This window comes from Thamnophis elegans, chromosome 4 (genome assembly GCF_009769535.1).
Source record: "Thamnophis elegans isolate rThaEle1 chromosome 4, rThaEle1.pri, whole genome shotgun sequence".
In the NCBI taxonomy this organism is placed as follows: domain Eukaryota; kingdom Metazoa; phylum Chordata; class Lepidosauria; order Squamata; family Colubridae; genus Thamnophis; species Thamnophis elegans.
The window spans coordinates 30758457-30775549 of record NC_045544.1 but is presented as its reverse complement, the minus strand read 5'-3'; the positions used below and the strand labels follow the sequence as shown (position 1 = coordinate 30775549).

General features: G+C 40.5%; 1 protein-coding gene across 1 annotated transcript in view; it reads right to left on the bottom strand.

Moving 5' to 3' along the window:
• The window catches only part of NR2E1 (nuclear receptor subfamily 2 group E member 1), a 30272-nt gene that overhangs the window by 1019 nt on the left and 12160 nt on the right, over positions 1–17093 (bottom strand). The window contains 7 exon segments of the mRNA XM_032216714.1: positions 445–550; positions 1389–1538; positions 1922–2018; positions 6886–7032; positions 10385–10522; positions 10524–10624; positions 12529–12616. Of these exon segments, the coding sequence (XP_032072605.1) occupies positions 445–550; positions 1389–1538; positions 1922–2018; positions 6886–7032; positions 10385–10522; positions 10524–10624; positions 12529–12616 (827 nt within the window).

Here is a 17093-nt window from a genome sequence, read left to right as displayed (position 1 = left end):
CTAAAAAAAAAAGGCTTTAGCCTAAAAGATTAATTGTTCCGCTTAGAAGAGGAAATTTATTATAACAATTTTTATATATTGTGACTCTCCTGCGATTTATTGTGTTGATGGGTAATATTTAAGTAAAGGTATCAATCCCCCCCCCAAGAAACATACATATAACTTAAATATATACATTAGAATTCAGAGTCCTAAAAGCCATCCAAATGCCAACAGAATTAAAATATCAAACTAAAGCAAAGTCTCTTTGCCAAATCAAAGCCAGTTGGTAGAGGCAGCTCACTTGGAAGCCTTCAAGAAGCATCCTAAAGGGCCAAAACAATGCAACCTGCTTTCAAAGGCTGCTTCTACCTTTTGAATCCCCCTTCCTTCTTGAAAGGCTCCTCAACCTCTACAACCAGGGTGCATTTATTTCTTACAAAGGTAGGGCTAGGGTATCCTTACCTCGTGTGAATGTAGCTGTTCAGGGTGAGCTGAGCTTCATCTTGAAGAGCTGCAATGGCGGCAGCATTCCGGAAACTTCTCAATTCAGAACCGCTGTGTGTAGGTACTGCAAGCAGACAGTCCACTTACTCAGTGAGATAACCACTCTTCGCATATTACCAGGACAATCAAGTCAATCTTGGCAGCATGGCTGCACTTCATTAGCTACCAATTTCATAATAGCGCTAGATTAATGGAGCCAGCTATCTAGGTCTGAGGCACTGGCAGGACAACTCGCCTGGAAAACTGAGAGCACCAATGTTTAAGAAACAATTCTATTTGTTTTCGTTTAACTTTTAAGAAAGTGCTACAGCTTGTTTGCAAAATTTCAGATTTGAAACACCAGCCAAACAGATGGTAAACATGAGATTCTGAAGCTCTTGACTTTAGCCAAGCTTGAGTGGTTTCTGGATTATCAGCATACTTCTGCTGAGCACACACGCTTATGTGAAGCAGGCAGCCATGGGGTTATCACTGGGATGTAAAGAAATAGGACTTTTCAATACATCACAGATTGCACGTTTCTCATTTCCTTTACTGCTTGCTGTACCCTTCCACAGGATTACTTGATTACTTTTAATGCCAAGTTGTTGACGGGGATATAACTTTCCTGTTAATATAAACAGGAACTGATATTAATATGCTAATTTCTCCAATACCTGTAATTACTTCCTTAAAAGAGCAACCAGGTTGAAACTAAAAGTAAAACTAAACTAAGCTAGTAGCAAAGATGGGCACATTTTTCACATTGGAATCTCTTTGCTGCCTTAGTTGGGGGGGGATCTATTTGTTGCAGCATGATCATTCAAGATGTTCCGCAATTTAAAATTGGGAGGGAGGTCACCAAGTTACGAGGCACAGCGGCTTGATGCATGCTAGTAAGTCTTTCTTTATATTCTTCTTACCTGCTTTGAAAGTGACAATACATTTGAGGCAGGCAAATTCTGTGGCATCTAACCGGAGCTGTCTAAATCGAGCCACCACCTCCTGCAATGCTTGTATTTCTGAGATAATCTTATTCAGCTTTTGAGAATCTGTGTTGTCACCATTCATGCCTGGAAAAAAAATGTGTGAAATGAATACACTAATAAGTCATTTGAAGTAATTTGATAGATTGTTTTTTTTTAGAAGTATCAATAGCCATGCCATTGTTACTTTCTCAGATCTGCTTCGACACAAAACTGACGATATTGTCGGAAAGTTAGTAGAAATCTTTTCTTGGATGATAACAAACACAGTAATTTGCATTTAAATGACAATGCAAGCAGTCCTGAATGCAACAAAACAACATTATTTGCATTTAAATATAGATTTATAAATGACAGGTATACTCTATTGTTTGGAATGGATTTGGTATTCTTTACATGTTGTCTTGTTTTCAATAATGTATTTTTATGGTAATTTCTATAACAAAGTCATTAAATTGTGCAATTCTTACCCGATACAGCCAGTAGAGTGTTAGCATCAACTGGAATGGCCCATTGTGCTATTCCTAGAACAAACAGTTCTCTCCAAGCATCTTCCAAAAGCATCAGCTGTCATACAATAGAGGTACGATATAACATGGTGTATAATTTATAGATTGGTAAACAATTTCAACATGTAAATTTCCGCTGTTTGGAAAAAAAAAATAGCCTTAAAATGCCCATACTTACTCTTTCCCCACCCCACCCCAGCTTGGATTGTTCTAGTTATCCTTTCATCATTTTGAGGAAGAAGAGTCTGCTAGCATCCAGAAATATTAGCAGATCCCCAGATTATGAAACTGGGTTTGTTGGGATGATGCTTTAAAGGTATCTCTTCCCAGGGAGGTACTGTGTAAAAACAGCACATGTTGTCAGGACTCCCCCCCCCCCTTGAACAACTGACCCATATCTCCATGCTTTCTCTAAAGTTGCAGTCACCCATCCAGGCTTTCTTTTCCAGCCATTAATAATACATTACAGCTGAATAGAACAGAACATGATTTGTATTCTTGAAGCTGAGTTAACTTCAATCAATTATCTCTGCTTTTGCAGTCCAGCATTCTTGTGAAATTGATCAAATTGGCTAAGCAAATTACTACTATACAAATATTGCTGGCTTCAGTAGGGGAACCTCTTCTCTTTGGGCAGTAGCATCCTTCCCTCAGTACAGGACAGGTTGCTCCTGGATGATGGATTACCACTGCTTTCTTCAGTCCAAATTTGAGAAAGCTAATTCTAACTGTAAATCCAATGAAAACCCCACACAGTACCCAGTTTGTCCATTTGTTATAATGGGACATATTTCCCAAGCATAACTTAAGGAAAGGTTGGAAGAGGGGGAAGAACGCTGTGTGTATAGCTTGTGTAAACAAATTAAATATCTAAATATCAAGGTCAATGCATCTTAATGCTGTTCCCCACCACTACCACTGAATAATATGTTGCCTTGGAAACTCCCATGGGTAACTATGTCATTTAACCACCAGATCATTGAAAAACTGGATGAAATGTTTTTTTTAAATAAACTTATCTGACACGATGCTGCCTAATTTCCCTATTGGTTTAGGAAGAGTAGAAAACCTGAACATTTCTATGTTCTCATGATGCTTTTATGGGTAACTGAGTCATGGTTTACTCTACAATTTTTAAGTTAACGCAGCACACTAAATTAACTGCACAGGTTAGGTTTGTAGAGCCTCTTAGACTACAATGTGGTTGGAAAGTTTATGGTTTAGCATACTAAGCAAGTGAAGCCTCTTGGTCTTTGATTGCCTGTTTCATCTAAGAATGCTTTCTTTTTGCCCCCTTTTTTTACAGCAAGTGTTCCCTATGAAGTCAACAGGTCTAAGAGCCCTTATTATGTTTGGGTCACAAAAATTGTAACTGTTGTTCAATCAACAGGTCTTCTTCACAACTCCAACCCCTCAGTTCTTATCCCTATCTCATGTAGACAGATCTTTTTGAGCAGATTTAGCTAAAAAGGCAGAAAAGACCAGAAAGGAGGAACAATTTAATGCTTTGGTGGTTATCCATTAACTTCTACCATTGCTGTTGTCTGATTACAGCCAAGGTATGCCCATTTCTAGCCAGGCCTTCCTTTTAGGCCCTCCAGAACTCTCATTTAATTCCACCACTTGAATATTAATTTTGCATCTTTTGGGAGAAGCAAACATATTTTTTTTAATATCCCATGCCACCAAATCCTGTCCTTATTTGTATATATAATGTGGTCTCACTCGCTTTACATTTTCTTTTTTCATAGCAGTTGTTGCTCTTCACAAAAACATTAAAGTATGGCTCTCAAGCCCCAAAAGATAGGACGTTCTTCTTTTGTGGAACTCAGAGGTGGATGGTTGCCTTTGTGCTTGACTTTTAATTTGCAATAATGCTATTGAAGAAGAGATTTGTCCCCCTCCAACACATGCCAAGATGCTGAAGTAGTCACCTTGCAAATATTTCCCTTTCTACGTATACTTCAAGCAATTGTAATTTATTCTCGTAAGCATAACTGTGCAGTTATAACTCCCATTAAACCCAGTAAATTTGCATCCTAGTGTAGGGGCAGAAGCTTGAGCTTCAAACAGCCCACTAGTAACAGCAGAAGAGTAACTCTGTCATTCTTTCTGTCTCCTCATTATTGTCTATAATTATTGAAACAAGAATCTGCATTTAAGAGAAGTGGGAGAACAATAGAGGGAAAAAATGTTCCAATTGCAGCCTGTAATTCTCAATTTGGAGTAAGCTGAAACTTTGCATCTCACAGTCTGGTCTCAAAACCTAGAGGGGATAATGGTGCAGTTAATGAAATCCTTGGGCTTTAAAAGGGTGGATTAATTTCACATAACAACTCATGAAACTCGCCTTTAATTTTGAGTGCTAAATATGCAGCCAGTTCATTTAAAATGACAGGATAATCTGATTCCTGACATGGATAATAGGCCTATTTCAAAGAGATCTGTTCAGTGATAAGTTTAATCTGCAGTAAGCCATTCCTAGTATATTGATGGGACTCTCATTTCTCTTAAATTCCCCCACCTCCCTAACATGGACATGCCAATACACAGGTATTTCTCAGTGGAAAAATTACATTGGAAGATGTTCTGGTGCTGTCCACCTATTTGAATTTCAAAAACTATCTTTAAAGCTGGGATATTTTAGATAGTGATATATTTGGAGAGGTCCAGATGGGAGAAAGATTAATTTCTGCACTAGATTTGTGCTACAACAACCGGAACCGCCACCAGATGGCAGCAAAGTGATACATAAAACTCTTACCTCTGTGCTGCCATCTACTGATTGTTCTGATATTTGCAGCCCAGGTTTGATAGCCTAATAATAAGGAAGCAAATAAAATCACATCCACATACTAGGCCTTTTAATAATATACTGGGAGTGTCACTGCAGAGAATAAATGGGCGGGGGGGATTGAAATATAATGCAATTTATTAAAGTACCATTCACATGATTATTTTCATTAAATTAATAATTCCCCCTTATTTGCATTAAAAATACACAATGAAGACAGAGGGCTGAATTTTCTGAATTTTCAGTTTAGGCATCCTACATCTAACAAAAATCATCCATGTAAATGTCATGGGGGGCTTTAGAAGCATGGGAAGGTGGGAGCTAATTTAATAAGACACCTGTACTATAACCTTAAAGCAGAAATCAACAAAGATACTAGCAGTTGCTGCTTAAAGCTCACAATACTTCTTATGCATCACAGTTATTATTCATAGTAAATGGCCATCACTAAAACCAGCTCAAATTCAATGTGATTACTTAAAAAGATAGAGAGAAAAACACCTTCCACTTTGTAGAAACAGAGTTAACTTAACCAAATCCATTAGATTACCAGACCCACAGAAAGTTGGCCTTGTCTACATTTTTGGTTGCAATCAGTGGGAGGCAGGAAAGACAGACATAATCCTGGCCGATAAGAATTAAGTGCTATTGGACACCCGTTCAGATGCAGAGGGTCCAAATATAATTCATTTTGGGAATGCCTCCATCGAACTCTGGATCCAATCAAAATGATATAAGCTGGGATCAAACTCAAATGTGGTTGGCCACTTTGTGAGTCATTGCACTGTAGCAGGGAAACTAAACTGGCAGGAAAAGAAGAAGTGGAACAGGAAATGCAAGCAGACTGTTCTGTTCTCCAATTTAGAGAAATTGTGTTATGGGGGGGAGGGGAGGATTTCCCAAAAGAGAACGGGCAGGGATTGCTATTCTCCTACCCATTATCCACTGCTGGAGGCCACTGCCTAAGTCTCAATCTGCTCCCTGGATTGAATTTTTTTTGTTAATGGCGCTTTAAAAATTATTCCTTCTTCCTAAAAATCCACTTGCCAGAATTTGCCCTTAAAGCCTTTCAAAATATATAATCCATATATTTATTGTTCTAACCTAACCTATTCTGTATCCTTTAAAATTAATCTGAAGATAAAGCCACATAGCATCCAGCCTGATTTTCTATTGCAACACAAGTCTGTGCCAACAGCTCTCAATCAATCACCTTCATGGGGTGCTACATAGTGAGCTGGCCCTCTGCAAAGGGAATCTTGTTGCACTATGCCAGAGATTTCAAGCAGGCGAGCCAGGCTCTCTGCTATGGAAGAAAGAAACTGATCTCAAGCAAGTTTTTCAGACTAAGTTTCACAGACTAAGGGGAACAAACACCACCAGCCCCAATGCATTCAGCCACTCATTTCTGACTCATGCTACTCTTCCCCCTAACACTGGCTGTACATGGCAGCATTTGCAAGACTCCATGCCAGAGACAACTGGCTACCTTTCCCTCGCCTCACACACATACACAAAACTCTATTCTCTGCCCGCCCCCCTCCACAAACATTTCTCACCCTCCAGAACAAGAAGGGCAGTGAGTTAGTTCCTTCTTCTCTCTTTGCACCTTTCAGTGTTTATGAAGCCGGCAGATGCATCCCCTTTTGGCTGCCCTATGATTTTATTATCTATTTTATTATTAATTCTTGTTTTAAAAAATCTGGGGGCTGGCTTGAATATTTGCCAAAGGAAAAGATGGGGAATAAACCACACAAATCTCTTCATTTGGTCAGTAGAGCACCACTGATCCCAAGAAGTAATAGCAATAGCAGTTAGACTTATATACCCCTTCATAGGGCTTTCAGCCCTCTCTAAGCGGTTTACAGAGTCAGCATATTGCCCCCCAAAACAATCCGTGTCCTCATTTTACCCACCTCGGAAGGATGGAAGGATGAGTCAACCCTGAGCCGGTGAGATTTGAACAGCCGAATTGCAGAATTGCAGTCAGCTGAAGTAGCCTGCAGTGCTGCATTTAACCACTGCATCACCTCGGTTCTAAGTAAATCAACCTTGAAGGATGAGTAAGAAAAGCAACACACACACACACACACAGGGACACCGCTTCCTCACCACCCTGTGTAAGTTTTACCTGATCTTGTAAGGAGAGAGTAGAAAAGGCCGGGACACTCTTGGCCCACTTGATGCTCATGAAGAGAAGCCTCGCTGCAGACTCACAGACGGATTCCGTGGCCACTTCATACAGGTACATGGGAGTGCCGCTGACTTCATGCGGATACTAGTAATAATGTTTTAGAAATTTGATGGTTGGCAAAGTTGTGCTCATTTAAACAGGCATATTTCTTAATTATTTAATCTATTTCTCAGAGAGAGAGAAGTGTAAACAGGACAGAAGAAAAATGAAAGGAGAGGTTTGGTAGCCAACCACAAGGTTGTATGTCTATCTTTTGTCTGAATTCACTCTCTGTCTACTATGAATATAGATGAGGAACAGGCTAAGGAGACTGTACAGTTTATACCTTAAATAGGGAAAAAAAACATAGGCTAGAAGTTGATGCTGGGTTGTCTTTCTTTCAGACAGTGTATGCCCATGCACATTCACATGCAGTATGTAGAGTGGTGCATTTTGGGGTTCCACCACAAAACCGCGGACGACAAAATCGCGGTCGACGAAAGCGTATGTGACGTCATCACAGCGCGATGAAAAAGATCGAAAAATGTAAAAATAAAGCGAAAACCTTACCCTAACCCCCCCAAACCTAACCCTAAACCTAACCCTAAACCTAACCCTAAACCTAACCCTTAACCTAACCCTAAACCTAACCCTAAACCTAACCCTTAACGTAACAAAAAACGTAACGCTAACCCTTAACCTAACGCTAAACGTAACGCTAACGCTCTAAACCTAACCCTAACCCTTAACCTAACCCTAACCCTAACCCTTAACCTAACCCTTACCTTTATGTGAATCGGCTTGTTGTAATTTAATTTTTATTTCAATTTTTCGATCTTTTTCGTCGCGTTGTGATGACGTCACATACGCGATTTCGTCGACCACGCTTTTGTGGAACGCGGTTTTGACGGGTCACGCATTTTGGTACATGTACACAGACAGATGTGCACAAATTGTAACACCATGACCATCCTTAACAATTTTTTAAAAAGCTAAATAGGTTTGGCATTAAAGTCAACACTGCAATCCAAGTGCTGTAAATTTGACTGGGAAGTTTGAAAAGTTGCAGAGGTAATGGCAAACTATTTCGGCTGGTTGCCAAGAAAACAACATGAGTGTTTCTGTGTAGTAACCAGAAATCCAGCTGAGAGTGGTGGGGTGAGTTTACTTTATAGAAAACAGAGTAGGAAGATGTGTTATCTCGCTTTTTTTCATTTTTGAGAAGAGTTAAGGAGCAAAATGGGTAATTTAAGTCTCTAAGAGGTAGTTCGCATTTTGTACTTTAAAAGGCCCCCATTCCCCAAATGTAAAAAAGAGGACCAAAACTCTTGGCTCTGCCCATTCCAGCATTATCACATCACAGTTACACCCCTTCAGTTTAAAGGCCAAGATTTTTTAAACTTACAAAAAGTTAAGCCACCAGGGAGTTGAAAATCTTTGCATTAAATGATAGACACTTATAAATAATAGAAATGTGCAGGATAACACCAAGTTCATTAGATTTGGTTATAATTGGATCTCCATAATCCTTTCTGCTTCATTTGTTACTGCATCAACCAAGCATGTCAGAAGAGGTGCGTGCCAACTCAATTCAGCACCACCCCATGGTGATCCCTAAATGAGACCTCCCCATTTCACGCTCCCTGTTCCTAATGATTACTTGGGACCCTTGTATCAACATAGGTAAAGGTAAAGGTTCTCTTGCACATATGTGTTAGTCGTTCCCTCTAGGGTGCTCATCTCCATTTCAAAGCCAAGGAGCCAGCGCTGTCCAAGACGTCTCCGTCATCATGTGACCAGCATGACTAAATGCCGAAGGCACACAGAACACTGTTACCTTCCCACCAAAGGTGATTCTATTTTCTATTTTGCATTTTTACATGCTTTCGAACTGCTAGGCTGGCAGAAGCTGTACAGTATTGGGAGCTCACTCCGTGGTGCTAGGGATTCAAACCACCAAACTGCGACCTTTCTGATCAAAAGCTCAACATCTTAGCCACAAAGCCACCGTGTCCCTTGTATCAACATAGTGCTAAGCATTTAAGAGGGCTGCTTTTCTTAGCAAACAGCCAACATGCAGAATAATACTAGCCATTATTAACTCATCCTATATGGTAAGCAATATATATAGTGATAAGTCAATCATCACAGTCACATTTAACAATGGTATTCAAAATGCAATTTATTGATAATTTAACTCACTTTAAATAGATTTACTAGAGAGTAACCAATACAAGACATCGTGGAATGAATGCTTTCGGTTCGTGCTCTTCACAGTTGAAGCTTTTGTTTTGATTTTTGATTTGATTTGATTTGTCTTGTATGCCGCCCATCCCGAAGGACTCCGGGCGGCTCAATAGACAGGAAAGAGGGGAAAACTAGACAAAGACAACACTTTAAAAACAAAATCGCAACATTCACAATTTCCGTGGGGCTGGATATTTCACAGGCCCCCAGCCAGCTGAGCAGCCAGGACTTGGTGCTTTGCGGAAGGCTGGAAGGGTAGTAAGGGTCCGGATCTCGACAGGGAGATCATTCCAGAGGGCTAGAGCTGCAACAGAGAAGGCTCTCCCCCGGGTCACCCACGGACATTGGCTGGCGGCAGATGGAATCCGGAGGAGACCTAACCTGTGAGATCTAATCGGTCTGAGGGAAGTAAGGCAGGCAGTGCGGTCTCTCAGGTACCGAGGTCCGATGCCATGTAGGGCTTTATAGGTAGCGATCAGCACTTGAAGCGGATTTGGAGACTAATGGGTAGCCAGTGCAGCTCACCGGAGGATAGGTGTGACGTGGTGTACCTGGGTGGCACCCACAATCGCTCGCGTGGCTGCGTTCTGGACTAAGGAGTCTTCGAACACTCTTCAAGGGCAGCCCCATGTAGAGCGCTTACAATAATCCAGTCTTGAGGTCACAAGGGCGGTGAGTGAGTCTGAAGGACCTCCCGATCCAGGTAGGGTCGCAATTGTGCACCAGGTGAACCTGGGCAAAGGTCCCCCTGGTCACAGCCGACAGGTGGTGTTCTAAAGTCGCTGGGGATCCAGGAGGACTCCCAAATTGCGAACCTCTCTGAGGGGCGTATAATTCACCCCCCAGCCTGAGAGATGGAATAATTTACACGTGTGATATTCTTTGACAGTTAGGAGCTTCTGGTTAGTTAGTTGTTTTTGGATATATTGTTTTGGTATATACCTTGAACCACCAGAATCATTTGGAATTGGGCAGGATAAAATTAAATAAATAAATAAATAACATTTCTGTGTTATTTATTCAGATGAGCAAGGACACTACAGCCCAGAGAAAAGAAACCACCACTGCACAAGGACAAAATATTCAATGGAAGAACATCTTAAGTCTTTGGCAAAGGGACAATGCTTGCTGTTTTTTTTTTTTTTAGTCTGGAGTTTGTTGGGATAATGTTGCATTTCCTCCATAATAAAGAAGAATAAAAGCAGCAAACCTTTGGAGTCGGCTGAGCTAAGCCAACTAGATTCTGCCTTTCAGATGCTGTAGAAACGGTGGCTAGTTCTAGATTATGAGGTTCCAGCTGTGTGACAGCAGTGAAGAAAGCTGGAGCAGGTAGAGCTGCGGAGGGAGGAGAAGTGTGGTGTGCTTCCATTATCTTGCTTGTGACCTCTGAAATACAGAGCTACTTGTTTCCTGATGGTAGATGTTCTTGGTCCCCTTTCATGTTGAACAGCTGGAAAAATGAGAAGGAGAAGATTAGGAGAAGACATAACCAGTTTTAATTAATTTGCTGCAGCATACACATGTCTTTAAGTTGATCACGTCTGTGAAAAAACAGGTTTAACACTGAACCTTTCATCTACAAAGTCTAGTGATAATTTGCTAACCAGTTGAAATATCATGAGATGTTTAGGAGAAAGAAACTATTTGAGAGTGAAAGCATTAGCAACCAAATTTTTAGCACATGCTATAAGGGGGAAGATTAATTTAGGTAGTGAGGGAACCTAAAGAAGAGCTGGGAGGAATATTTGTTAAGCTCAGGGGAAGAAAGGGACTGACAGAAGAGAGATTAAGAGATAAGACTCTCTGTATCACAGACAAAGAACTTGCTTCAGACTGGTGGTAATGACTGAATTTTACAGATTGTGTCAACTAAATAGTTAATCTTCAATGATAACTGCACTATATCTGAGGAGTAATTCAAATATTAAGTGGATAAAATACAGAATATTCAGATAACTGTACTGCCTACAAGACTAAATAGTGCACAAATTAAAAAATCTCAGGGGTCTCAAGAGAAATGGAAAATAGATAACAACTGGAAAAATAGTAAATAAATAGATTTGATTTATCAAGAGCTTGACAGGAGAAATAGGGAATCTCTTATTTGGATTAACATTAACAATGATTTAAAAATTAACAAGATTGGGGGATGTATTCATATAATGGATTATTGGAGATGATCATAAAAAAGGGAATCTAGTTTTGAAGCACTATGTTTTGGGAAACAAAAAGTTATTTTAATACACATTGATGCTGTGACAATAAAAGTAATGTGCAGAAGCGTAAACAATCAGATATTGCTTTTGAAGATATTCTTTAGGTGTTTAAGATTTCAATTCATTTTTTTCAATATATTGGATTTGTTCTCTATTTATGCCATAGAAATTGAATAAATGAATGAAAAAATAATAATTTTGCAATTTATCTTGTAGTAAATTTTTGTTTTGTTTTGTTTGCTACTTTTTGTTTATCCTTGCTCTACTATGCCAGAATTGTAAATGGTTTCAGGCAATGAATGAATGAATGAATGAATGAATGGATGGATGGATGAATGAAGGATTTGTGGGAACAACATAAACATGAATGGAAATTAAATTCTTTGGAGGTGGTAAAATGGGACTGAAGTTCCTGAAGCTGTGACAGAGAATAATAGCACAACAGAAATACATAAAGAGAAGGCATAAAGGCAGAGAAGGACTTGTTCGTCCTATGGAAACTAGTTGAGTTGGGTGTGGCACTAACAGCAATGATGGGGCTGCTGCACTATATATATATGCTCAATCTGTCCTTCAAAAGTCATGGAGAGCCATAAAGAAATCAAATTCTTAAAGAGGAAGAACAACTGTATTTGTTTCCTACTGATTACCTAAAATTCTGGGGAAGTGTTGGGGGAGGCCCTCAATAGAATAATAGGGTGGAATGGGGTGGGGAGAAGATGAGATTGCAAAGTTGATATCTAATTAATAGCATTCAGACAATGGCAATGGGCAAGTCAGGAAAATTTCTGTCCTCTCCATCTCTTAATATATGGTCTTGCTACATTACCTTGATATTCTTCACATTTAGTTTTTTGTGGAATCCTATGATTGAAAATAAATCCCACTGAGTTCACTATATGTTAGGATTTCAGTCTAAATAGGCAATCTGATATGTAAACACTGGGTTTGAATGGAAACCACTGTGGAAAGCTATTATTAAGCCAAATGTCTCAAAATAGGTTTAGATTAGAAAACAAACAACTGTTGTTGCTTATAAAAAGACACAGAGACAAAGATGTAGACATGCTAAAAGCAGAGCAAATTATCTGAGCAATAATTGGGGTGCAAGAAAGACTATGAAAGCATGCAAAAATACCATCTTTATTCATGTTGACTTCCAAGCATTTCTTCAGCCGACATGCTCTGCATTGGTTCCTATGTGTCTTGTCCACTGGGCAGCCTCCCTAAAACACAGATATTTAAGTGAAAGGGAGGACAAAAGTGAATCTCAACAATCAACTTATAGAATAGAAAGGTGCTTGATAATATATCACCATATACACACCAATAAATGTATTATAGAGAGTACAGATTCATTTTAAATGACTCCAGAAAAAGGAAAGTGGTGCTTTCTGCAAATGGAAATCACCTAAGGAAAAAAAATGGAACCACACAGACATTATTCCCCAATCTAGTGTCCTTGTTAACTACAATTCCCATTATGAATAATCAGCTCAAACAATGTATGTTAATAGGTATAACTAGCATACCAGAAGGCAAGTAATCGAAGAAGCTCTATGGATCAATTTTTCCCAATCTGGTATATCTCAGAAACATCATAATTTCATTTTGTATTTCATAACAGTGCTGACAAATGTCGACTAGGTAGACAGGGAGCTTCCTTCAGCACCCAAGACAGCTCCCTTCCAACCCTCCTGAAAAATCTCCTTTCCATCAGAGGACTGTGGTGTTCTCATACTACCTAACACAGCAGTCTGAAACTGAACATCCAGCCCAGTGTTTCTCAACCTTGGGGACTTTAAGTCCTGGGGACTTCAACTCCCAGAATTCTCCAGCCTGGGGGATTCTGGGAGTTGAAGTCCCCAGGACTTAAAGTCGCCAAGGTTGAGAAACACTGATCTAGCCTATTCAAAAGTTCTCATCATCTCCCCACCCTTATCTTCCTCCCAGTTTTTTTATGTCTCCTTGGATTTATTTTTAAAATGGGAAGCATAAATTGCTGGACTATATCAGGCTGCTGATAGAGTTGTCTTGGTTTGCATGGAGGCCTGCTGTGGCCTCCTGGATTGAGTAGATGCCTCCCTATTTTTCCAGCCAGTCAATGTCTCGTTGGTCATTAACAAGGAGCCTATATTCTGTCAGATAGAAATGCATGATATCCAAGCAAAATCCAGTTATGGTGAAGCATTCACCTACTGAATGTATTGGGTTAGCTGCCCCTAGAACTCCACTGGCTGGCAGAGAGGGACTCAGAGGAAGAATCTAGAACAGATCTAGCTCTATAATGGATAGTGAGACACTATCATGCATTCTGAATGCAAAGCAGTTGGGATGCAACCAAGAAGAAAATTGAGATTAGGTTGAGGGATTATATTAAAATTCAAAATTAAGGTAACAGAAACCGATACCCTGGTGGACTACAGGAAGTCCTTGAGTTATGACCACAATGGAACCCAAAATGTATGTTACTAAGTGGAAAAATTGTTAAGTGAGTTTTGCTGCATTTTACAACTTTTCTTGTCACATTTGTTAAGGGAACCATTACTGTTGTTAAATTAGTAACATGGTTGTTAAGTGAATCTGGTTTCCACATTAACTTTGCTTGTCAGAAGGTTGCAAAAAGGGGATCACATGACATGGGACTCTGCAACCCTCATAAATGAGAGTCAGTTGTCAAGCATCTGAATGTAAACCATGGGGATGCGACAACTGTTGTAAGCCTGAAACATGGTCAGAAGTCATTGTAACTTTGAGCGGTCACTAAGTGAACTGTTGTAGGTCAAGAACTATCTGTACGTGCATAAACTTCTAGTTTCATGCCTCTTTCCCTTCTAGTCTGTTCTTGCCTAAACACCGAGGACAACTTCATAGGAAGCGCGTCAAAGACGCAGGGGTGGAGGGCGGGGGAAAGGACTTGCGGAAAGGGCACCCCCTCCCCAAGGCTTCCTCCTAGGAGAAAGGAGGAGAGGCTCCGGGGGTGTCAGGAGACCCCTCTAACCGCAACTTCGGACAGACGGGCAGCTCCGCGACTCGCTCCGCTGCGGAAGATCTGACATCGGCGTGTAGGTCATTGGGTGACCCAGAGACTTGCGCCTGGAGGGTTCGATCCTAAGGTGGCCGAAAAGTCCTTCCTCCGCTGAGTTCCCTCGGAATCAGCCTCCCTGAAATCAATCGGAGGCGTTTCCCAGCAGAGCTGGAGCGGTGGGCTTCGCTCCCATTGAAGGGCGATCGAAGCAGGGAGGCTGGGGCTCTCGGCTTTTGCTACTCGGCTCTGCCTTCTAAGCAGCCACTAGGCATCAGCATCAGCATCAGCATCAGAAGGGCGAAAGGGGAGCCTGGGGAAGCTGGTTGCAAAAGCCCCCCCACTCCTTTTCTGGAGAGGGAAAGGGAAAGGGAATGGAAAGAATGAAAGAGAATTCTAACCATGGGCTGTCAAGACTCATGAATGCGACATAACATCATAACTACGCATGGTGGACTTGCAAGGCCGGCGCCACGTGTAACGTGTAACACTGGTACAATGGGACTGGGTGTTCCTTAACACGATTCATTGGGTTCGGGAATTTCTGTCTTCACTGTGAGTTGTATTGTGTTGAAGGGTGTGTGTGCACTGAGGGAGCTCAACCAATCTCATTGTACATATGCTGTGCACTGACAAATAAACAATTCTAATGGGGACAGCCCTTTTCTCCTTCAAGGCATGGCCAGGATTCGATTTAGCTCGCCGGGTGGATCCAGGGGGGTTTGTTGCTTAGCCCAATCGTGCTTCAAGACATCAGAGCTTATAGCAGTGGTTCCCAACCTTTTTTGGCCATGCCCCACCTAAGCATATTTAAAACCCTGATGCCCCCCCCACATATAATTCTTACTTTACTCAAAAAGTGAACTCTAGTCACGCGGAGGAAGCCTAAAACTTGGTTTAAACAAGGATCAAATTGCCCCCATTAAAAATCAAATTGCTCCCCACCCCGTGGGGCCCACGTTGGGAACCCCTGGCTTATAGAAAGATGTGAATCCTGTCTAAAAGTAGAGCCCGTTTCCTTTAACAAGCAGCCTCCGACTGCTTCCCTCCCTCCCGCCCTGATCTCCCCCCCCCCACCGCACACCTACAGCTGCCAAAAGAGCGCTAAGGCAATCCAGCAATGATTAAGCCCCGTCTGTCTTCTATTGCTTCGAGGAGGGGTCTCTTTCAAACGACGGGCACCCCGAAGAAGAACCCGTGGAGATCGGGACTTGCCAAGGGGAGCGAAGGGGGGGATAAAGAGATAGAGATAGATAGAGAGAGAGAGCTAGACTAGAGATGATAGAGATAGAGAGAGATAGATAGAGATAGAGAGAGAGAGATAGAGATAGATAGATAGATAGATAGATAGATAGATAGATAGATAGATAGATAGATAGATAGATAGATAGATAGATTAGGATAGGGATAGGGATAGGGATAGGGATAGGGATAGGGATAGGGATAGGGATAGGGATAGGGATAGGGATAGGGATAGAGATAGAGATAGAGATAGAGAGAGAGAGAGAGAGAGAGAGAGAGAGAGAGAGAGAGAGAGAGAGAGAGAGATGATAGATATAAAAATACTGGTCTGGACAATGGTAGTCTTAAGAGCCCAGGGCTCTTAAGAGACCTGTCTGACTACAGAACCAAATCTCATTTTACTTTTACTTTGGCTTCTTTCTATCAACTCCAAATGAATTGAAGCATTAATGAACTGGAGGGAAATTATTTAAGTCAGTTTCTCTGGTAATCATTGGGACAAAGGAGGGATGAGCAGAAGAGATTGAAATTATCCTTGGCCCCACACGGAGGCAGTGATGTAACACTCAATATTTTATAAATATCTTGGTTTTGGTCAAATTCATGTATAGATGGTGCTGGATATTTACAACTCCCAATTCTCAACTTTTCATTTTTCTGTGGTTCCCTAAAGATCTTTCTGTTTTATTCAGGCTCCTTAACTTCCCTCAAGAAGAGAGTGGAAAACTTCAAATTAGGTTTAGGTTTTATCACTTTAAAAAATCATGATGTTCTCAAACATTCTGGTTCTAAGTGAGATGACCACAGTATGACAGAAGAAAAAATAGGTTTAGAACATTTTTAAGTATAAGAAATGACAGAGATTCTTCAATCTACCCTAGGTCAGATTTTATTTTAGAATGCAAGTAGAAAGTTCTGCCCGCTTTAGCAAAAAAAAAAAAGTATATAATGAAGATAACAATTGTATCATATATTTCTATTCAAGGATTTGTCTTTTTTAACTTGAGGAAAAGTTTAAAAATATAATACTGCATCTGCCATTTAAAGTCTAACTGAGCACATCGCTATGGACTTAAAAGATCCCCAAGTACTTATTGTTATTACGTCACCTCAAAAAAGAATTTGGTATATCACATTTAGCAAAGGTGTTCAAAATTAAAGCATGCTAATCTACATACATTTATAAATAATGACTAGAACCTTTAAAATTCACAGAAGGTAGCCAATTTCAATTCAAATAATCTTAATAAATTATTCTCTGGATTTTCACCTCACTCCCCAGGTCGGCTTAAATAGTAGTTCCTTTTCAATTAATTTGCTACCATTTGATTTTCATTAAAACAATTTAACTTCCACTTAATTAACCTCCTTTGTTTTAACCCAATCACCTCTGGATTTCAGCAAGAGAAATGTGTTTTCCTGGGTGGCAGGAAAAT